We start from the raw sequence: 22,840 nt of genomic DNA, 5'->3' as shown, positions 1-22,840 counted from the left end.
TGTGCAGGCAGAGACGTGTGGAGAGGGGCTGGGCTCACCTGCCCAGCTTTGCCCTTGGCTCTTGGCAGTGCTTTTCCTGCAGGATTTTCCTGCTGTTTCCGTGCATTAACAACCTGTAGGTACTGGGCTTCACTGCTCTCATGGAACTGTTGAATCATTTAGGTTGGAAAATCCATGGAGTCCAGCCATTCCTCGGCACTGCCCAGGCCACCAGTGCCCCGTGTCCCCAGGTGCCACCTCCACAGGGTTTCAAATCCCCCCAGGGATGGGGACTCCACCTCTGTGTTCTGTGGGTTTTGGCCTCAAGCGCTCCCATGCCCAGGAGCCTCCAGACCTGCAGGAGATCCCCGAGCAGAGCAAGGAGAAAACGGAGCAGCAGCACCTCAGTGACCATTCCTCCTCATCCCAAGGGATCCTGGTGTGTTCTGTCCCTCGAGATCCCAAAATCCCACACAACTAAAGCAATGTTGGCCCGCTCGGGCCAGAAGGCAGCTAGAACCAAAACAGGCTTTTGTGTCCTCAAAACAATCTGGGAATTGAAGTGTGCACACAATTCAGAGCAAATGGAAAACTGCTGTCCACACTAAAGTCATCTTCCTTCACTTTTCCAGGGTGTCCTTAAAACAGAATAACATCCTTGGGTGCATTTTCTATGGGTCTTTCCTGCTCTTTCTTCTTGGAATATCTGGCGTGGTCGTAGAAATAGATGATGATGAGAGAAGCAATGTTCAGGAAAAGGATGAGCAGCATGATCCAGTAGGAATATCCATAGCTGTGTTTGGATCCAAGGTGTGTCTGCAGGGAGCTGGAGCAGCTGTGGGCCAGCTCTTCAGAGAGGCTGTTTCCTTCCACGCTCACAGGGAAAAGGATCATGGCTATGAGGATGAGGACTCCTGGAAAACAGAAATACAAATTTTAGATGAAGAACTGTGATGCTATTTGTCTAGGGACTATTATATTATATCATATTATATTATATTATATTATATTATATTATATTATATTATATTATATTATATTATATTATATTATATTATATTATATATTATATTAATTATATATTCTGCTTTAATCCTTGTCCTATGATTAATTAATTAATTAATCCCTAGTCCAGGGGTTTTAATCAATTTACCTAATATTAGCAATTAGTAAACTATGGGGGCATTTCAAGAATTTTTGCCCCACCCAATAGTGTCTGACAGGTGTTTTGATATAGGCAATGATATAATCTAAAATTATTAGATTCTCACTGATTATTCTTAGATAAGGCCATTTAATTCAATTTTTTTTTTCATTTAATTTAATGCTGATGAATATTGTGTGTTCGCCCCCTTGGTGATTTGTAAGTATCTGTTTGATATGAGCCCAAATTCATGGATGGGCAGTCTCACAGTTGGATAAAATCAAAACAGCTGGATAAATATCACAGCTGGATAAATATCACAGCTGGATAAAATATCACAGCTGGATAAAGCCCTGAGCAGCCTTGTCTGTGCTGAGGGGTGGCCCAAGAGCTTAGACCTGGAGACCTCCTGTTCTTTACAACTTGAATTATTGGATGAGTCTGGGATCAGCCAAAATGTGATGTCTTATTAGATCTGGGTTTATTTCCTACAGCCTCCCAAATGTAAAAGTTCAGCTGCTTTGACATTTATCTAAATATTGCTGCTGCATCTCTGCTCTCCTCGTGCCAACAGAGCTGTGATCTCTGAACTTTGGTGGAACAGCTCCATTCCTCCTCTCCAGGCACCTCATCCTGGCCCAGCTCAGGCTGAAACAGCTTCACTTTTTATTCCACAGAGCACTGGCAGGAGAATTAGGAGCCTCCAGGATGACCTCCCACATTAAATAACGTGTGATTTCCCATAAAAATGCACCCACAGCAAAATGACCTTCCAGGTCACAGCTCTTGCAGGGCTGTTAAAAGTAACCACAGCCCTCAGCCAACACAAGAATTTGTTTTCTCCCCAGTATTTATTTTGGCCAGCCCGTGGTCCTTTCATTTCAGACAGAGCTTGCAGGTTCAGGTGCTGGGCTCAGGGAAAGCCTTCCCATGGGCTGAGACAAGGATCTGCTTGTCTCAGAAGTGAATGGTTGTCTAATTAAGCTTTGTTCACTTTTCTGTCTGCGTTTCACAGCTGTTTCAGCATCTGTGTTAAAAAATGGGTGATTTTCACTCCGCCGCCTGTACTGGTAATAATTCAGATTATCTGCACTGTTCCCTTCCCACCAAGGTCTGGTTTTGTCCCCAGGACAGGGTGATGCTGCTGGGAACACATTTTCCCTGGACCTGAAGAGCTTTTGAAGGCCAAAATACCTGTGCTGAAGTACTCTGTAATCAGATGTCTTAAAAGGAAATTTATTCAAGTGCAAAGCTGTTATCAGAGGAACGCCAAATCCTCTGGAGACTGAGTGTGAGAGCTGCAGTCGTGGCCAGAGCAGCACAGGGAGGGCTGGGAGCAGCCAGGCTCAATCCCAGCAGGAATGTGGGTTTCCACCTCCAGCCTCTTGGACAGGTTCACAGCTCTAATGACTCAGCATGTCCACCCTTAGTTTTTGTGCTTAAATAAGTTTAAACTTACTTTCACCCGTGAATTTTTATTTTTTAAAGAGGGAAATAATTTTTGTCATGGCTCACTCCTCCAAACTGCTGCCTCCCTATAAATGCTATCATATGAATATTATTTTATTGCTATATAATGTATTTTAATCACATTTAAAAGATGGTTTTCAGGTGTGCCAGGAGGCACAGTTAAAAAACAAAACCCAGAGAGCAGAATGCGTTTCCAGGTGTTTCTTCTTGCAGCTTTATGTTCCTTAATGTCAGAATAGAGAAATATTATATATTTTTTAATATATAAAAGTTATAATATAGATATATGTTATATGTTATATATCATATATAATTTATATTATATAATAATATAATACAATGGATCAAATATATAATATATTATATATATATTATGTAATATATAATGTATATAATATATATATTATATATAATATATAATGTGTATATTAGATATATAGATATATATCTATTAGATATTAGATTATATATAGTATATAATTTATATTATATTATATTATATTATATTATATTATATTATATTATATTATATTATATTATATTATAGATAATATAATATTTTTATATTGTAGATAATATAGATATTATAGATAATATATCTATATTATATATATTATTATATACTATGTATAATATAATATCGATATTATCTTATACATATTATAATATATATTATATCTCTATATTATATAGAGAGATATTATGTATATTATATAGTTATATAATAACTACCATATATAATATAATATAATATAATATAATATAATATAATATAATATAATATAATATAATATGTAATATAATGTAATATATTTTATTATTATATTTTATTATAAATATAATATGATAATGCATTAAAGTATATGATCAATAATCTCTATTATAATACATTATATATATAAATGATATATCTATATAATATATAATATTTACATAAGGAATATATATATATAACAAATGCCACTCACCACACACGGAGTTCCAGGTGTAGACCCCGATGGGTCCCAGGAATGTCTGGTAGGGGTTGCTGACAGCGTTGGTGCAGGTGAAGCCAGAGCTGAGCAGGGAGCTCAGCAGGGCCAGCACCAGCAGCACGATGGTGGCCACGTTCAGGCTCCTGCTCCTGGTGCTGCTCAGCACCTCTGACACTGGAACACAGCGGGGTCAGGGACACAGGAGAGGGTGATGCCTTGGGGTTTCAGCTTTTCAGATCCTGCAGTGCTTTAGTGCAGAGCTCTAAACTCCACAGAAAGTGTAGTTATTGTGTTTTGGTCAGAGAAAACAATTCCTCTGGGCCTGAAGCTCAAGGGCACCAAATGATGCCTTAAGTTTTAGCTTTGATATTTGCCAGATTCTGTACTGCATGAGTATATAACTCTGAACTTGTTATAGTTACATACTATATGTAGTCTATATATAGTACATATACTCTATATTTATAGCAGTAAGATTATATTTACTATTTACTATATACTACAGTAGCAAGACTATATAAACTATATATATAGTTATATATATATATATAACTATATATGTATAAACTATATATAAATTATATATATAGTTATACTTTATATATAAAGTTTATACTTTATATAAACTATATATATATATATATATATAGTTATATATATATATATATAGTTTATATAAAGTTTATATGTTTATATGGTTTATATGAACGATATATGTTTATATGAAGTTTTATAACTCCATGTAAAGTGTCAGCAAGTTCTCCTCACAGCCCAGGCACACAGAACAATTCTTTTCCAGCCCCAGAACCAAGGACACCTCTGCAGCTTCAACCTCAAAAAGTGCAAACAGCAGGGAATGGAGGAGAGAAAATTTGGGAGGGTGGGACTGCATAACCTGGAGCTGGAATTGGACAATGAACCTCAATATGGAAATGGACCAAAATTTATAAAAGTGTGAAAACTCCTGACCTGGGCTCTATCTTGGATGGAGCCCTGGCTGGGCTCTTGCACTGCCCAAGGTGTGTCCTGTGAGGGCTTTTAATAAATCCCTGCTTTATTCTTTAACTCTGTCCAGCCTCTGCTCCAGGGAGCCTCTCAAGGCATCACCTACAGCCTCAGGGCCCAAAAAGTATAAATAAAAGTGAGTTGTAGGGGAGCAAACTGGAGTAAATTACTTCATTGCCTGAAGCTGTAATTGGAGGATTGACCTCTGATATATAAATGGACCAAACTTATAAAAGTATGAAAAACTTGTGACCATTTTGGGTGTGGCCCCCTGGGGAGGCTTTGTTCCCAAATGCACCTGAAAGCTCTTCATTATTTAACACACTTTTATTCCCTTAATCTGCTCTGGCCTCTGTTTTAAAGTGAGCCCGAAAAAGGCATCAAGGAGACAGCCCCAGCTTATGCCAGAGGGGGTTAGACTGGAGATTTTGGAAAGTTTGCTCCCAGAAAAAGGGTGGTGAAGCATTGGAACAGGGAGTCACCATCCCTGGAAATGTTCTGCAGGTGCGTGGCTGTGGCACTTGGGGACGTGGTTGAAGGCTGGACTCAATTATCCTGGAGAGCTTTTCCAACATTAATATTCCACGATTCTGTGATAACCTGCCCTGCCCAGTCTGGTGGGTTTGGAAAACCTTGTGACTTCCTGCCAGGGCTGTAATTAAAAGCTAATGAGCAGAGGTTTGGCTGATGTGAAGGGATGGGGACGGAGAAAGTGCAGGAGGTTTGGACACAGCAACGAACCCAAATCCCACATGGGGTGAAGGTACCTGGGCTGAAATAAATTCTTGCCTGCTAATCCTGCAGTTAGCTGGGTAGTGAACTTCTGTTCCTTAATGCTCCTGTAAGAATTTCCTCTGGACGAGGCCAGAGAGGAATTTTCTGCCTAAACTGGATCAGAAATCTGGGTGTTCCTCTGCCAGTGTCCGGTCACCTCCACAAATGCCTATTTAAAACTCTGCTCCAATTTAAAACACTGCTCCAGTTGTATTTCCTTTTAAAATAGCAGCAGTCCCTCACATGCAATGAATTTGACAGGGAAAACCTTCCCAAATCCCACTGAAGCTGCTGCCTGGATGGGTCAGGTGCATTTTCAGGACAAATAAATCTCAGTGTGGTCATCCACGGGCAGATGAGGATGGTTGAGCTCATCTCCTGAGTGGATCTGTCTCCGTGCCCTGAAGGAAAAACTTGGTACAGGCAGGACTGGCTCCTTCCTTTTCAAATAAAGGAGCAGCTCCTGCTGTTTTCCACCAGGACAGGATGGGGTTTGTGGAGGGTTTGCTTCCCACAGGGCTGAGCTTTGTGAGCACGTGGCCCTGATCCCAGATCCTGCTCCCTCTCCTTTTTCCCAGCTTGTTCCCATATCATTCCTTGCTGTAGTTCCATGGCTCTTGTGGTCAAACCCTTCAGAATTGTCACCAATTTTTGCCTAAATCCAGTTCCTCGATAAGTTGCTGGTAACAAGAGACTCAACCCCAAATGCAATACCCTCAAAGTGTATTTTCTTGAGGTGAATGACTTCCCTCCTCTCAATTTAAAGATTCAAAAGGCAGCTATAATGTGCTTTATGTCGTAACAAATACAGTGACAACATGTTGGAGCTCTGTTCAAATAGGTGTTGTGAGAAACAGACTTCTCTAGGGAAATTCCCTTTCTGTGCTCTTCTTGAACAGAGCCATTATTGCAAAACATTCAGGTAGTGCATAACTGGGAGAAATCACAGCAGGAAAAAAAGAAAAAGAGTAAAAACCCCATGAAGAGGAATAAACATAATAAAAAGAGCTGTTGGCAAGGAATGAAAAGGAGAATTCCTCTCACGTTTTATCTAATACTTCAGTCCAAGTTAATTTCTGCTCGAGGCACTGGCAGGTAAGGATGTGTTATGGAAATCAGTTGTAAATTTAAGCAATTTTCCTGGAAGGAAAGGGAAGCAGGGCATCCAGGGGATATCACTCAATGGAATGGAAATGAGCAGGTTGCACCCTGCACTCGGGCTGAAGCAGCCTGGCCATCACCTGTGATCTATTTCTTGAAGAAGAAATAAGTCTGGAGCCAAATCAGAACAGGCTCATGTAATTTCCCTCTGGCAGCCTCACTTAATTTTATCTCTCAGAACATCTCCAGAACTGCCTGGCTACACCTCTTGCACCCCCTAATTGATCTTGTTTATGTCTGACTGAGCTGCAGTTTAGGGGGTGGCATTTTGGCAGCCTCCAGCTGTTGTAGCTGTGTCAGCACAAGGCTGAGGGCTTGAAAGAAAATGCTCTTTTCATGGCAGCTGATTTTTTTTTTAATCCCTAAATGAAGCAGTCTGTGCAAACAGAAGGAATCTCCTGCAGCTGATCTATTTGAGTGGGATGAAACTCAAATATTTTGAGTGGTAACCTGCAGCTGGATAACCTCTGGATCTGTGTGAAACAATTTTAGAATGAAAACAGGGTTTGGTCAGATTTCTCCTTAATTTCCTGTATCTTCTTTTAGTTTTCATCCTTTAGCCTTACATGTTTGGGTAGGATTTCCCAGACTTTCACTGAGCTTCATCAGCCCTCCCAGCAGCTTTTACAGCTCTACAATCACCCATGACACATCAGGAATTAATCACTGAAAAAAGTCCAAACAAGCAAAAAATCCAGAGGAAAGTTCAGCAGAGCTTCCCACTTTTCAGGAGATCCCTGGAAAGGGATGACAACACGAATGAATTCCAGCCATGTCCAAGCTTTTTTCATGTATTTTATAAAGTTAGAAAGTGCAATGCTTCCTCTGTGCTGTGGTAAATTTGGAAATACTTCCTTGGGTGTTGTTGGCCTTGCTGGCTGCCAGCAGCTGGATAAATCCTGACATTCCAGAATCTCTGGGCGTGGTTCTTCCTGAGCCTGGCTCAACCTCTACGTGTTTGACTTGGACCAGTCAGAGCTGTGCCCAAACCTTCTCTGACAGACATTTTACTCCTAGCTGGTTCCTCTCGAAGACAAATCATTCAAGCAGCTCAGGAAGGCTCTGAGGAGTCTGGTTATTAAATAACTTTTGCATTCTGCCATCCCCAGAGCCTGAGGAGTGGCTGCAATGATTTATTGTTCTATTAAGGCTGGGAAAGAGCCACCCTGGCTGGGCACTCCATGCACAGGGCACTGCCAGAAATTACAATTCTTTGTCTTTCATCTTTATGCTTGGAAATTTCTTTGGATGTTGTGGTTTCTAGAGAAATAAGTTGGTTTTTTTTGTAAAGGCCGCCAATGATCTGCTTTTGAATGGCCACTGATAAAAGACAGCCTGGCCTAGTGCTGAAAATAATTCCAAGTTCTTGACTTTGATTTACCCTTCAGGGATTGTCCTTCTTTTCCCACACCCAAATATGACAATGCCATTTGAGAAATGCACATGGGGTGCACAGCAGAGCCCCCAGGCAGGGCACAGCTGCTTTTAAATCATGCTGTGATTTTACGGGATGTTTAGAACTCCTCTTGTTGATGTCTGAAATGTTGGAATGGAGAAAGCTCAGCACTCTGTTCCTCCATAGCACAGGAAATCCATTTATTTGAGGATATCAGCAAAGGAAATGTATCTCCTTCCTCAGGAGTACAGGAATATAAATGAATTTGAATATGAAGGGAGAATGTGTGGAATTCTAGGAAGTATTTTTCCTATTTCAATTATATATGGAATAGAATGATTGAACAGACTGGTTTGGGTGGGAAGGGACTTTAAATCCCACCCAGTGCCACCCCTGCTATGTCAGGGACACCTCCCACTGTCCCAGGTGCTCCCAGTCCCAGTGTCCAACCTGGCCTTGGGCACTGCCAGGGATCCAGGGGCAGCCACAGCTGCTCTGGGCACCCTGTGCCAGCCCAGCACCCTGCCAGGGAAGAATTTCCTTAGCAAATAATATAAAACATGATAACCATGCTTATTCTAGAGCCTAAGAATTAATTTCAAGTCAGTTCTTCTCATTCTGGATAGCTGCCCGACAGAACCAGTGAGGGATGTGGGAAAAGCCAAATTTAGATTATTGATAAAGCATCACTTTCCTTCAGCAGCTGTGGAAGGAAACTCACAAATCCAGAAGCTCACTCATTTTGTTCATCCCTAAATAACTGATGGGGAGAGTTGAGGTCACTTTTTGTAAATGTTCTCTCAGCATTTGATAAATGATAAACACAAACCACCAAATCTGGTGAGGGAAAACCCAACACCACCAATGCAGACCATGCAGAGAACTGAAAACCTTCTCTGATACCAGAGTGTTGTGAGTTCATTAATTCTAATTAAAATCGATCTGGTGGCAACACCCAGGCCCTGGGACTGGGCTGTGGGAGCTGCTTTAGACAAAGGCAGGGCACAATGCCTGGAGTGCAGCCAGCCTGGATCCTCCTCTGCCATCAGCTCCCCAGGGCAGGATTCCACCTTTCCCACAGAGCCCAATTAAATCAGCCAGAGCTGCCCACACAGCTCCAGGTTTGGGGCTTCAGCCAACTACAACCACATATAAATGATTTTATTTATTTATCATTATTGACTGTTCTAAAGATCACTTTCCTTATTCTGCTGTGACTGTACTAAAACAAGATGGAATTATTTGGGATTTTGTACTTGTTACGTAACAATACCAATCCATGCTCCACCTCTTGCTGGGAATGCTCCTGTGCTCGGGGTTCCGTGAGAACAGGAATGAAATGGAATCCAGTCAAACATGGGCACTGGTTTGTGTAACACAGCTCTGCCACCGTGGGAATTCAGGTGTTTCTGCAGGTGCAATTTCAGGAATAAATTAGGCTGGGGAAGAGCCTAATTTATTAGGCTGGATGTTTAGATCTGCTGTGCTGGGACATCTCACAGCAGCCTGCCAAAAAATGAAATTATTTCCTAAAGAATCTTAAAATCCCAGATTGGTTTGGGTTCAAAGGGACCTTAAATCCCATCCCATTCCCCCTCTGCCATGGCAGGGACACCTTCCACTGTCCCAGGCTGCTCCAAGCCCCAGTGTCCAGCCTGGCCTTGGGCACTGCCAGGGATCCAGGGGCAGCCCCAGCTGCTCTGGGCACCTCGTGCCAGTCTTTATATCTAATTTAAATCCATACCTCATGTTTCAAAATTACTTGACCTGCTCATATTTCCTGAGCTTTAATTTTTTGTTGTTGTTTTTGAGTGGCTTTTCTCCCTTTCCCGCGTGTCACCAGCATTATTGCTCTGAACTTGATCAGGCAGCAAGGCAGATAAAATAAGTGCAAACCCTTGATCCTTGCAGCAGCTTTCAGGGTTATCTACCCTTGGGTGCTGTTTTGTGTGTTTTGTTCTTTTTCCTACAGCAGTCTTCAAACCTTTCTCTATTAAAACGGTGTTAATTCAGTAGCAGGTAGCAAAATGTTTAAAGTCAAAACAATAAATTAACGTCATGAAATTGGAAGGTGAATTAGATTTGTAAATCCCTTCATTGAGTGATGAGTGTTGCTTTTCTGTTCCTCACTGAACTTCCGAAAATCAAAGTCAATTTGACAGAAAGTTCCCATTTTGTGTTTTTTTCCCTTGTTCCAAGGTGCAGGCCACGATCACAGGTGGTAAGTTGTTGTTGTTGAATTTCTGTGCTTTTTTGGGGGTTTTATTTTATACCACTTAAATCTCCCACTTAAATTCTTGTTCTCACTCAAAATATTGTAAGATGGATACGTCCATCAGCGATACGAGTAAGAAGATCTTGGGCTTGGGTTGGATTCTGGGAAGGAATTCCTCCTGTGAGGGTTGTGATGCCCTGGAATGGGTTTCCAAGGGAGGTTGTGGCTGCTCCTGGATCCCTGGAAGTGTCCACGGCCAGGCCAATTCCTTCCCAGTATCTGACCCAAACCTGAGATCTTCTTACTTGTGCTGCTGACGGATGTATACATCTTATAGTAATTTCAGTAATTTTGAATTATGGGATATGGATTTGAATTCGATGCAAGGACTGGCACAGGGTGCCCAGAGCAGCTGTGGCTGCCCCTGGATCCCTGGCAGTGCCCAAGGCCAGGCTGGAGCAGCCTGGGGCAGTGGGGGGTGTCTCTGCCTACGGCAGGGATGGGAATGGGTGGGATTTAAGCTCCCTCCAAACCCAAACCAGTGTGGGATGCTCTGACCCGCTTCCTGGTGTAGCAGCACTCACCTTGGAAGGAGGTTTTGGACACCTGGAGTCCTGCATCCACGAACTGCTCACAGGTGCCACTGAAGAGGCCGTAGGCGAGGCTGACGGTGACGGTGGAGCCGGTGCGCGAGAACCGAACCTCGCTGCTCACCCACTGCGGCGTCGCCAGCACCACGCAGATCACCACGAAGGAGCTCACGCAGGTACAAAAGGAAGAGGCAAACATGGAGGTTTTCTTCCTGGACGGCATCTTTCCCCGGATTTTTTCCTCCCACTTCAGAGGATTTGGTTCACTTTAGTCCCGTGTACCATGAGGGTGATTCCTCCTTGGCGCTGTCCGAGCACGAAGTCGTTCTGGTAAACTTTAAGCAAACAGCTGTGGCAATAAAAATGTAAAATGATTGAACTTTGCCCTGGGGAGAAGGTGTTGCCATGGTGACAACCAAAGCAGCCTGGCAAAGGCCGCTGGAATTGTCCATGGATGACTTGTGGTCCTCGCCAAAGCGTCGCTTCCCAGATCCCAGCTCGGGATTCATCCAGAGCCTGGAGCTGGCACGGTCCCAGCTCCTCCTGGGACAGCTCTGATTCCCTTGCTCCTTCCCCTTCAAATCCTGACAGCCAGGCTGGGATCTGCCAATCTCTATCCAATCTCTCTCTAATGTGTTATGATAAAGTTGTAAGACGTTCCTTCTCTCTCCAAATTGCCTAAGCAGCTACCCAACCATCCCTTTGGGAAACCTCTTAATTCTTTAAATTTCAGAAAACATGGTGATGCTCTTGGCTTTTGGTGCTGTGGGGAGGTTCTGTCTACTGTCAATAGGTTATTTTCTAGGAAATACCTCTAATTCCTAATTAAATTCCACGTGTTTTCAGAGAATAGCTCCTTCCCTTTTGCTTTTTGTCGGGGACGAAACAAATATCTTGAGCAGGGCTTTATTTCTGGGAAGTAGTGAATATGTACAGGGAGAAATCCTGGAAAAAATCTATTCTGGACTAGAAACCAAGGGAATATATTCATTTTTTTGATCCCCAGCTGAGCTAAACAGTGACCAGAGAACACAATTGAGAACTGAGAGGAACACAAGACAGAACCTTCACTGCTTAATGAAAAGACTGGAGCCAAATTTCAAGAATTTGAGATAAACTCAGTCCCCATTTTTTTTGGCCTGAAACCTGGAACATAAATTAATAATTTATTGTCAGTCTAGAGTAACAGAGATTCCATTAGCTTTTATTTCTATTAATTATAATGTAATGATCCCACTTTATACTGAAGGCCTGCCCCTGGATCATCCAGAGCTTTTGAATTAACCTTTAGGGCACAATCTGCTCCAGTCAGCCTGTGGAGTTCTTGTCCTGAAGCTTCCCTGCTGTGTCCTGTGATGACAGGGAGAGATTCCTGACTTTTTTATGGATTTGAAATAGCCAAGAATTTCTCAAGATGAGTAAATACCTGGGAAAATACTTACTTTTCAATCCAGTGTTATTGAACCGAGATTTTTCTGGTTTTGTGATTTTTTTTTTTTTTATCCCAAACATTTCAGCAGTAATTAGATTTGAAATCCATGGATTTTATTTCTATAGTCTAATGATTTTTATTTTATTTTTCAAACTGCTTGGAGACTTTGATGAAATTTTTGAGGTCATTATTTATAGGAATATATAAACATAAATTTAAAAAATTATTGAAGTTTTATTCCTAAATAATCGAAATGCTTCACTAGCATTGTGGAAATCAGTCAGGATTTGATTGAAGCTCTGAGGAACAAAGGGGAATTTCTTACCCTGTATAAAATAATAAGAAACCTGCCTCACTTTCTGTCCAGTACCCAGTTAAACTTTAACCACAGAAATATGGGGAGGCTCTGCTTGGCTGATCCACCTCTCCAGGTTCATTACTCCAACAGCTCTGTTCTCCAAAGGACATAGTCCAAGACTTTATAATCCAAGGATATTTTCTAATAAAGTGAGCTAAAACCTGCCCTCCTGCCATCAGCAGTGCCACACGTCCCCTCTGAAATACGGTTGAAAAAATTTCAATATTTAAGAACTGATATTTGTCTTGGTAAAAACTTCCTGGGAATTATTTTTCAGCTCCTTCAGTGCTGATGAATTGAGCAGGCAGCCCTTTAAAAATACTGAATAGCAGAGACTCAGAGCATGGTGAATAGCCTGCAGTTCCTTCCTTGCAATCTGACTCAATAATATTTAGTTTTTGGTGACTCAGCTCAAATTGTTATGGCTCAAATCATTGAAACTCTCCTGTGGCTCAGGGAACTGCTCTGTAAATGAGACCATAATTTGCTTTGTTCTTGCTTGTCACCTTGAGGTTCATTCTCTGCCTAGCCTATGATTCCTTGTCTTTTGGTTTTTTTTCTTTTTTTCCTCACAGCTGCCTGTAAAAACATCACAAAGCCTGGAGCTGCAGCTTGACAGGACACACCTCATCTGGAGAGAGAAAGGAGAAGAGGTTGGTTTCTTCTGACTCAGAGAAAATATTTCCTGACCAGCACTTTCTGAACTCTGCCCTCAGTGACCCCGACTCAGCCCTGCACAGCAACCAAAGAGAAAAATCAGATTATTTGTTATGAGCCGGGGGGCAGCAGAGAGATCTGCAGTCCTTTGCTACATAAAATTACCCCTCATTTTTAAATCTTGCTGATGTGAGTATTTCCCTTCTGTTTAAATCGCTTTCCTTTAAGCCAAAAAAATACAAGAGGAAAGTTTTAAAATGCAAACTTTCCATGCACATCTATTCTTTAATGTTCCAAGCACATTCTTACATGGGGAAAAAAAAAATATCACCTGGTGGTTTGCCCCCAGTTCCAGAAGGAGCAGAAATTAGGGAGGAATTCTTCCCTGTGAGGGTGCCCAGAGCAGCTGTGGCTGCCCCTGGCAGTGCCCAAGGCCAGGTTCTCCCAAGAACATCCTTTGGATATTTTAGTTTTTATTTTAGAAAAATTGTAGATTATATAAAGGAAGTTTATTAGAATAAATATTAGGATGAATTAAATATTATTTATTTATTTATTTATTTATTTACTGTTTTCCTTTTAAAATTTATTTTATTTATTAATTATATTTTATTTATTATATTATTATAATTAATTACTATTATAATTATTTATTATTTACAATACTATTTATAATAGTTATAATAATAATTATTATTATTACAATAAATTATATTTATTATATTATTGCTTATTATTTATTTTTATTATTTATTATGTCTTTAGATTTATTTATTTATTTATTAGATTACAAATTAGAATTTATTAAAAATATTGTTTTCAATATTTAGGGGAAATTGAGTCTTTTTAAAAAGCAATTTAACAGATTTAAAGGAGAAGAAGGAAAGTTTGAAAAGCCTTATTTTTTGGTTGTTTTGTTGTTTTTTTTTTAACAAATTGGGTGCAATTACTAGTAAAATTTTAAATATGTTATTGGAATTAGGATGAAGAAACTCTAAACTGCCAGCAGGGCAGGATCCAAGGCTTGGCCCCAGGTCAAAGCTCTCAGCAGCAGCCAGGGAGATTCAAGGTGAAGGCACTGCAAATTATCCTCAGTTGTGCTGCAGCCTCAGTGCTTCACTGCTGGTGCTTTCAAAGCGCCGTGTTCTGCTGGAATGTTTCATTTCAAACCAGCTGGCTGCAGGGTTGGCAGGAGGTGCTGCTGATGGTTGGGATTTTCCGTGGGCCTGACCCTCGTGGCGCCTCCTCGCGTGTCCCACGAAGCCCTGAATGGTTAGGAAGAAAAATTTTCACGGAAAGAATCATAAAGCACTGGATTTGTCTTCCCAGGGGGGTGGTGGAATCACCATCTCTGGGTGTGTTTAAAAAAAGACTTTTTTTGGTGCTAAAGTCTGGTTGAGGTGTCAGGGCATGGGTTGGACTTGATGATCTTGGAGGTCTCTTCCAAGCTCGTTATTCTGTGATTCTGTGATGTGGTAAGCACATTTCTCTCTCTCTCTCAGGATTTTTTATTGAGGTGCACAGAGAGAAATGAAAGAGAAAACAATTTCTATTTCTGCTCCATGTTTTTCTCTTGTGGAATGTGTTTGGAGAATTGTTTACCCAGAGTGAGCTCTTGGTTAGATCATGGTAGATTGTTTGGGCCTGAGAGCCAATCGGATCCACCTGTGTCTGGGCTCTGGAGAACAGGGTCACGAGTTGTGAGTGAGTTAGATATGATAGTTAGAGAAAGTAGCATGTAGTGTTTAATATCCTCTTTTATATAGCATATTAATGTATTATAACATAATTATAATAAAGCAATCATTTAGCCTTCTGAAATAGAGTTAGACATCATCATTCTTCCCATTGGGTTCGCCGACATCAACAACACTGTGACATCCTTCTCCACTTCCATTTTCCATCTCTGACTGCAGAGGAGCTCAGCTGCTTCATCCCTCAGCTGCTTTTGGCTCCACAAAGATTCCAAAAGCTTCCAGGATGTGCAGGACCACCCCATGGACTCCACGCGGGATCCAGCCACGTGTTGTCTCTCCCTCTTCTTGGATGGATAAATTGGAATTAAAGCAAATTATAGAATATAAATAATAAAATCCAGGTGTTTTCCTCTGGCACTTTAGAGCCAGCATTCAGAGGGAAACAGGGATTTGTTTGTGCCTTTGGATTGGAAGAGGGAAAAGGGATAAAGCAACATGATTTTGCTGGAGCTGGGGTTGAGAAGCGTGAAGCTGCACTGATCTGCAAAATAATTGCAACAGCTCCTTGGAAAACTTTGGAATTCTTTGGAAGAGAAGGGTGTGAGCACCGTTTTTATGGATCCCTGCCCGTGGGGTGGCTTTGCACAATTCCATCTTCTGATTTCTTCTTTCCCTCTGACCTTTTTCTTTTTTTTTTTCTTTTTCCCACAGCACTTTTAAAAGACAAATCAGACACGTTTGAAATGTTGCTTGGATTTCTTGCCAGAAAATGCCCAGAATTTCTCAGCTGAGAGCTCCATCATGATGGTTGTGGATGTCTGAGCTCTGATGTTGGAGTGGGATCACAGCTGGAATATTGTCCCTCACACAGGTGCAATGTTGTCACCAGCCCCTCAGAGCTCAATCCTCTCGCCCCAGCAGGAGCTGGGAAAAAAACAGGCAAAAAAAATTGGAGTATTTCCAAGTGGGAGTTAAAATAATAAATGGAAGATCCCAAAGCCACCACACTGGAATCAGCACAAATGTGCAACATCCTGATTTAAAGTGATTATTGCTGCCAGGACATCCCGTGGATGAGAGCTGTGCCCACTCTGGATTTTTGGAAAAAGGCCTGAAGTGCCAGGAAAGGAGGGAATGGCTCCAAATTTCCAGGTTAGCTGGGATATTGGGAAGTGGGAACACCCCTTGCTCACATGGCAGCTGCAGGGACAGCCCTGAAATTGCCTTTTCTCAAAGATATTTGGGGTAAAAAAAATGATCCAGCATTAAGTTTGGATGGGAAATAAATCCTGGCATGGAAATCTCCACAACTTCTCCCAGGACACCCATCCTGGCAGGGGAAGGAGAGCAGCAGCAGCTCCCTGAGCATCTGACTCCTTGTTTGTCCTGTTTCTCCCCATTTCCCAAGCTGGAAAATCCTTGGTGGCAATGTTTGCAGGTCATTGTGGAAAAATGAAGAGTTTTAAAATGAAATCTTGAAATTATAGAGATAATTCCTTTTTATTTTTTTTTTTTTTCACTCCAAAAGTCAGTGTCTGCATTTCCCCAAACAACAGAGCTCCACTAAAGCCTTTAAGATCTCTCAGGGTGTCTTTTCTCCATACCCTGAAAGATGCCACAGCTCTAAAATGATGTGTTTTGCTGTTAAAATGTTTTAATTTATGACTGAATAGTGAAATTGAGTGGTCAAGTGCAGTTTATTGAAGGGTGAGGGGCAAAAACCACTCCTGGCACTTGAAGAAATGGCAAATACAGCCTTTGCAATGTTCTCATTTTAATAAAACGTGGCTTTGAAGCTGCTTCAAGGTGTGGAGTGTTTAAAACAACCCCTTGAGGTGGAGATGGAGAGCAGAGCAGGCAGGGCAGGCTTTCCCTTATTGCAATTTCTGTAACAATTCTAAAGAGATGTAGGTTTGAACACTTCAATCAATTCCTACAGACTCCTAATTTCAGATTCCAAATGGGAAAACCTTCAACAAACGCCCCTTTGAAGTCATTAAATGAACTTCTGCTGCAAGATCACACAGCCTCACGCTTTTGCCCAATTATTCCTACTTTGAAGGGTTTTCCTTGTGTTTTCAGGCTGAGATGTTTTTGCAGCATCAGAAATTCTGGTTCTTTTTGCTGTTCTGCCTCTGATTTCCTGATTTTTTTTCAGCAATTTACCGTTTTCATCCCAGTACATCAGCAAAAAGACTGATGCAGCCCGCTCTACCAAGGGCATCACGTTGGAACACCCAAATAAAATGTTGCTGGTCAAACATTGCCTCTTCCCTATAATTTATTTTCTTGAGCTTGCCCAGTTATTCCTACTTTGAAGAGCTTTTCCTGTACTTTCAGGCTGAGAAGTGTTTGCAGCCACAGAAATCCTGGGTCTGTGTCATTTTTTTGCTGTCCTGCCTCTGATTTTCTGATTTTTTGGAGGGAATTCAAAACTTTAATGATATCTTTGAGGTCACTATTTATAGGAATATATCAATATAATTTAAAAAAAAAATTAAGTTTTATTCCTAAATCATCCAAATGTTTCATTAGCATAGTGGAAATCATGCAGGATTTGACTGAAGCTCTGAGGAATAAAGGGAAATTTCTTACCTTGTAGAAAATAATAAGAAATCTTATTTTTCTTCCACTACATCAGCGAGGAAACCAATTTACTGTGCTGCCACCGAGGTTAGCATGTAGTAATACCCAAAATAAAATGTTGGTGTTCAAATATTGCATTTTTCCTATCATTTATTCCCAGAGCTTGAGGCAGAGAGTACCAGAGAGCACTGGAACTGCTCTGGGTGAAGTTGCCAGCAATTCTGCTGGAAGAATGTTCCTTCCAAGGAAGGGATGCAGGGGCTGGGGCCAGCCAGGAGCCGTGGGAGGCCCTGCAGCATCTCTGGAAAATTGGAAGCAAAGGTGAAAGGGCTGCCAAAGAGCTGCCACTGCTGAGAGGGGTTTGATTTGTGATGGAAGGAGAGGAAAAGACACCTGGGCTGGGAGGTGGAGGAAGGAAAGTCCCTGTGGGATATTGGATTAACCCAGAATTGGGATAAATGTGGGATCAGCTGCTCGTTGTTGTCATTTTTTTTTTTTGCACTATATTTCAGCCTTCCACTTTCTTAAATTTATTTTTTTGGTGCAGCTTCAGTCTTCTATTAAATGGCTACAAATCCCACAGCAGCTTTGTTTGGCATCCTCTCCCCTTTGTCAGCACAGAAATTCCCTTCAGACCTTGTCTGGTGAGATCTGAAATTGGGTGTCAAGACATTTCATCCTTCACATCCCCACTCCTGGGCCTGAAATCTGGATTTCTGGCTGAAGCTCTCTATCAGAGAGACCAGACCACCCTGGGTTGTTTTTCTGCAGCCAACAAAAAAATCAGCCTCAGGCTGTTGGCTCCAGCTCGTTGCTGTATCCTGGAAAACACAAGTGGCATAAACCTGGCCTTGGAGCATCCTGGATGAGACTGGGAGGACGCAGAGCTGGGGACTAACGAGGCTAAATTATCAATATAATCATCAATTATGGATGTGAGTGGGGAAGACTGGATGTTCTTTTTACAGCTTTATTTCGCAATTGCACGATTTATTTAGATGTTCTCCTTCTCTCCAGCAAACCCCTTCACACCAAATAATGTATTAAAGATTTTATTGTGCAACTTGGCTTCCCATTTCTGTCTTGTGACTCATTAATTTTGGGACCACACAGCCTAATTGTGTCTTTAATTCCTGCATTAATAGAAAATGTGGTCGTTTTGTCCAATACATATAATAATTCTATTTATTTTATCGCCTGGCTATAAGCACTCATTTAAATTAATATCCAATTCCTTGCAGTTGGTTCCCAGTGAGAAAATCGCTGACTTGCACTCATTTATCTGCAGAAACGTTCATTAAAATCCAGCTCCTCCCTGGTGCTGTGCCCGCTTGCACTGCCACGTCTGCTCACGGAATTTCAGCCTCCCACTAAATCGTGTTTCCCTGTCAACACGATGCCAAAGGGACGTAATTAGGCCCTGATGAAGTTTCCTGCAGAAGACACAGCTATTCACAGATGTTCTGATTTTTTTTTTTCTTCTGGTGGGTCTTTCTTTACACTCCCCAATTGTTTGACATCCTTTGGAGCACCTAAACACGTTGTGCATGGGCATTTGGGGGATTGAAAATAATCCAGAGTTTGATTAAGGTTAGGAAAGACTTCTAGGATCACTTGGATCTCTCCTGGAGGAGGGATTTCTTCTGCTGGGATGCTCTTCTTGCTCTGGGACATCTTGTGGAAAACTTAACTATGGTGTGCATTGATATGGGGGAGGTTGAAAGTAAAATATAGAAACATTAAGGCTGGGAAAGACTTTTAGGATCTCTCCCAGAGGAGAGATTTCTCCTGCTGAGATGCTCTTCTTGTTCTGGGACATCTTGTGGAAAACTTAAACACGGTGTGCATGGGCATTGAGGGGTTTGAAAGTACTCCAGAGTTTGATTAAGGTTAGGAAAGACTTTTAGCATCTCTCCCGGAGGAGGGATTTCTCCTGCTGGGATGCTCTTCTTGCTCTGGGACATCTTGTGGAAAACTTAAACACGGCGTGCATGGGAATGGGAGGCTCTGAAAGTAATGCAGAGAATCGTTGGGAAAGACTTTTTAGATCCCTTGGATCCCTCCTGGAGCAGGGATTTCTCCTGCTGGGAGGCTCCTCCGGCTCTGGGAGAGGTGTGTAGCAGGGACTGGAGCCAAGATGTGCCTTGAGCCGCGCTGGCTCCTGATTCCCGCAAATCCCCTCCTCCCTGCCCTACTTTCGCACCTGCCGCGGCTATTTCGGGTCTCCCGTCCCGCCTCGCTGTCCCCCGGAGGGGACACGGGGGGACCGCCAGCCCCAGGTGTGTCCGTCCCTCGCAGCGCGGGCAGCGACACATCCCGGGCGGGCTGGGCAGCGAGGGGACGGAGCCTGGGGGGGGCGTCCCGTGCCCGGGGGCCACTCCTGGGGGACATCCCGGGACGGATGGGGACACGGGCGGGTGCGGCATCGCTGCAGCCGGGCGCTTCGGGGTGGGGGAGCTCGGGAGGGAACGGGCGCTCTCCGCACAGCCGCGGCGTGCCGGGGCGCGGCGGTGGCGGCGGCAGCGCTGTCGCTGTCGGTGTCGCTGTCGTTGTCGCTGTCACTGTCGCTGTCGCTGTCGCTGTCGCTGTCGCCGACAGAGCCCCGAGGCCGCGTCCCCCGGCCGGGCCGCTCCCGCTGCAGTGCGGGCCGTGTCCGCCAGGCGGCGCCGCGGGCGCCGCGGGCGGGCGCTGAGCGCGGGCTCGGGAGCGGGCTCGGGCTCGGGAGCGGCCGCGGCAGCGGGAGGAGGCGGCGGCCAAAGGGAAATTTCCTGCCGGGAGCCGCCGCCCCGGCCCACAGCGCCTGCCCGGCCGGCTCGGCCGCGCCGCCAGCGGCCCGCGGAGCCGCCGCAGCCGCGCAGGTGAGCGAGGCAGCGAGGGAGGGAGGGAGGGAGGGAGGGAGCGGGGATGCCGCCGCCCGCAGGTGCCGGGAGCGGCCGGGCGGCTCCGGCGGCTCCGGCGCCCCGAGCCGGGCGCGCACGGGGAGAGAGCGCGGCGCTGCCCGGGGCCGGCCCTGGGCGCCGGCGCGACAGCGCGGCCACATCCCGGCAGCGACATCCCGGCAGCGACATCCCGGCAGCGACATCCCGGCAGCGGCATCCCGGCAGCGGCATCCCGGCAGCGGCATCCCGGCGGCGACATCCCGGCGGCCACATCCCGGCGCGGGGGCAGCGCGGGCGGGCGGGCGGAGCGGCGGCCGCGGCTCCTCGGCGGGGCTGGGACCGCGCGGCGCCCGGGAGATGCGGGACGCGCCGGCAGCGGCAGCGCCAAGGGCACGGCCGGCTCCCCGCGCATCCCTGGCCATCCCCGCGCATCCCTGGGCATCCCTGGGCATCTTTGGACATCCCCGCGCATTCCTGAGTATCCCTGGTCACCCCTGGGCATCTTTGGACATCCCCGCGCATCCCTGGGCATCCCTGGGCATCTTTGGACATCCCCGCGCATCCCTGAGTATCCCTGGGTATCCCCGAGTATCCCTGGCCATCCCCGCGCACCCACCGCGGGTGCGCTCCCCCGGGCTCTGCCCCGCTCCCGGGATGGGGCTGCCGCCTGAGCTGCGCCTTCAAAAGCGATTTTCTCCCGGCGGTTCCCAGCCAGCCCCTCCTGAAGCGAGCGGGGCCGGTGGCCGCGTTCAGGTGAGCGGGACCCGTGGCTGCGGACCAACTCCCGTGGTCTCCCACGGTCAAGGCTGGTGTTGTTTAAACTCCCTCTGTTTCCATTTGTTCCATTTATTACTTGGCTTTCACGTGGCTTTTCACTGCTTCCCACCGCGGGATTTTATTTTTCTCTTTACTCGCGGCTTTGCGGAAAGGGTTAACGGGTATTTGCTGTGGGACGGAGCAGCGTTTTCTAATTGTGAAAGGCTCTCGCCTGCTTTTTTTCCCAATTTTTCTGTGAGGTTCCTCTCCATGTGGCTTATTTCCATAGCGTGAAGTGATTTTCTGCGTATTCAGCTGTGTAGCTGTCTGTGTCTGATTTGGATGGGGTAGACGCTGCTGAACTGAAAGACAGCACTTATCGAGTTGGGTTTTTTTTTTTTTTTGAGTTTTTTTGCCCTTAGATGTTATCATCCGTGGAAAGTAGAAATAAAGATGCAGAGAATTAAAAAAAAATTATAAATTTAAGTGCATCACAGTTGTACCTTCTGTACATGCTGTGTTTGGGGCTTATAAATAAATAAATAAAATAAGTAACTTCTGATGAAAACTAATGACGTTCAGCTGGAAGCTGGGTGCAGTTTAGAAGAGATTTAAATGTGGCTAAAATGTGCTTTCCTCGTCCTGGAGGGACTGTTATCCCCCACTTGGCTTTGCTGGGGGATAAATGAAACCAGTTAAGCTTAGAGTGGGAAATTCTAGGTGGTTTGGGCTCTCGATCAGGTGGAATTTGGGCTTTGAGAGGAGCCTTTAATGTAACGAGGTGTTTGTGGGGCTTGGGGTGGTGGCACTGGGGAGAGCAGGGTGGGGATGGAGTGGGACAAGCAGGAGGAGGGGGCCGTGGTGTGGATGCAAACCAACATCACCTGTGGGGTGATGGATCCGCCGGGCACAGCCAATTCTGCTGGAAACATTTCTCAAGTGCCACGAGGAGTTGAAATGTGCGGCGGGAGCGCGGAAATGTGCGAGAAGAAGGGAAAGAAAAGAATGTGAGAAACAAAATGGTGTGGGCGTAGTGTTTGGCTGCTTTGCTGTGCTCCCCAAATAAAGGGATTGCTGTGCTCGGTATTCCTGAAATGCAGGGATTCTCCCAAGCACAGAGCAAAACTGAATTCCTGCTTTGAAAGCTTCGCTGACACCTTTAATAAACCCAGACATCTTTATGTACCTAAAGCAGGGTGCTGGGGCTGTTTGGGCTGCAGGAATTTCTCCTCAGGTGTTAAGTGGGGAATTTTAGCATATTTGGGTCCTAGTTTGTGTTCACATTTTGATTTTTTTTTTCTTGCTTTCCACCTCACATGTTTATGGTTATTTACCTGCTAACAAACTCAGTCGAGGTTTTTCATCTCTGAGTAAGGGCTGGATTTCCAGGAACAACTCTCTAAAATCCCTGAATTTTTTTAGTCTTATTCTCCTTCCCTCACCCTGCATGGCACTCCCAGCTCCTGCGTGGTGTCAGGAGTGAGCCCTGGGGGCTGAAACGATGGGGAGCTGGGAAAGGATTGCTGGGGCACTCAGCAGGTTCAGTAAAATGGAAACCCCCCCCTGTCCCACACAGGTTCCTGTGGGGCTGGGGCAGAGGGCAGAGCTGCTCCCTGCCTTGCACAGAGTGGGCTCTGCACCTTCCCAGCTGGAAGGTGGCAGCAGTGCAGGAGGATTTTGGAGTTTGTTGGGTTTCTGGAGCTGGTGGTGTCATGCCCAAAGCTGCAGAGCTGTGTTATTAACTGAGCTGGTTTCAGAGTGTGATCC

At 44.4% G+C, this 22,840-nt stretch overlaps 3 protein-coding genes and 1 long non-coding RNA gene across 5 annotated transcripts in view; 2 read left to right on the top strand and 2 right to left on the bottom strand.

The window, feature by feature from the left end:
* Positions 1 to 618: 618 nt before the first annotated feature.
* Positions 619 to 10,974, bottom strand: CLRN3 (clarin 3). Its single transcript, XM_053949198.1, has 3 exons — positions 10,703 to 10,974; positions 3,562 to 3,741; positions 619 to 893 (listed from the first exon to the last, which is right to left on the bottom strand). Exons 1-3 carry the CDS (start codon positions 10,929 to 10,931, stop codon positions 619 to 621), a joined length of 684 nt encoding a protein of 227 aa, XP_053805173.1. The 5' UTR covers positions 10,932 to 10,974.
* Positions 9,233 to 17,084, top strand: LOC128791487 (uncharacterized). Of its 2 annotated transcripts, XR_008432058.1 has the most exons (6): positions 9,233 to 9,318; positions 10,756 to 10,884; positions 13,074 to 13,151; positions 15,564 to 15,723; positions 15,914 to 16,004; positions 17,011 to 17,084. It is a non-coding gene; the product is annotated as an uncharacterized LOC128791487 (long non-coding RNA). The 2 variants fall into 2 exon arrangements; XR_008432057.1 differs by having other exon boundaries at positions 15,564 to 16,004.
* Positions 17,085 to 18,227: 1,143 nt separating this feature from the next.
* On the bottom strand, positions 18,228 to 20,739 carry LOC128791504 (putative uncharacterized protein FLJ46214). The gene is made up of 3 exons (XM_053949225.1): positions 19,924 to 20,739; positions 19,634 to 19,763; positions 18,228 to 18,259 (listed from the first exon to the last, which is right to left on the bottom strand). Exons 1-3 carry the CDS (start codon positions 20,737 to 20,739, stop codon positions 18,228 to 18,230), a joined length of 978 nt encoding a protein of 325 aa, XP_053805200.1.
* PTPRE (protein tyrosine phosphatase receptor type E) overlaps positions 20,240 to 22,840 on the top strand; it is a 97,270-nt gene continuing 94,669 nt past the window's right edge. Inside the window, exon 1 of the mRNA XM_053949196.1 lies at positions 20,240 to 20,296. The gene's annotated coding sequence lies outside the window, so the exon portion shown is untranslated. The remainder of the gene's footprint in view (positions 20,297 to 22,840) is intronic.

Source organism: Vidua chalybeata, chromosome 8 (genome assembly GCF_026979565.1).
Source record: "Vidua chalybeata isolate OUT-0048 chromosome 8, bVidCha1 merged haplotype, whole genome shotgun sequence".
NCBI lineage: Eukaryota > Metazoa > Chordata > Aves > Passeriformes > Viduidae > Vidua > Vidua chalybeata.
This window is presented reverse-complemented; position numbering and strand designations above follow the sequence as displayed.

Bases quoted from the DNA above. Each gene is read 5' to 3' on its own strand.
- CLRN3 (XM_053949198.1), bottom strand. From the start codon at position 10,931: ATGCCGTCCAGGAAGAAAACCTCCATGTTTGCCTCTTCCTTTTGTACC. The intron at 3,742-10,702 runs GTGAGTGCTGCT...GCTGTGTTCCAG, and splicing joins GTCCAAAACCTCCTTCCAAG to TGTCAGAGGTGCTGAGCAGC. The intron at 894-3,561 runs GTGAGTGGCATT...TCTGTTTTCCAG, and splicing joins CACCTGGAACTCCGTGTGTG to GAGTCCTCATCCTCATAGCC.
- LOC128791504 (XM_053949225.1), bottom strand. From the start codon at position 20,739: ATGGCCAGGGATGCGCGGGGAGCCGGCCGTGCCCTTGGCGCTGCCGCT. The intron at 19,764-19,923 runs GTGCGGAGAGCG...CTCGCTGCCCAG, and splicing joins CGCCCCGGCACGCCGCGGCT to CCCGCCCGGGATGTGTCGCT. The intron at 18,260-19,633 runs GTAGGGCAGGGA...TGTGTTTTCCAG, and splicing joins TAGCCGCGGCAGGTGCGAAA to GATACAGCAACGAGCTGGAG.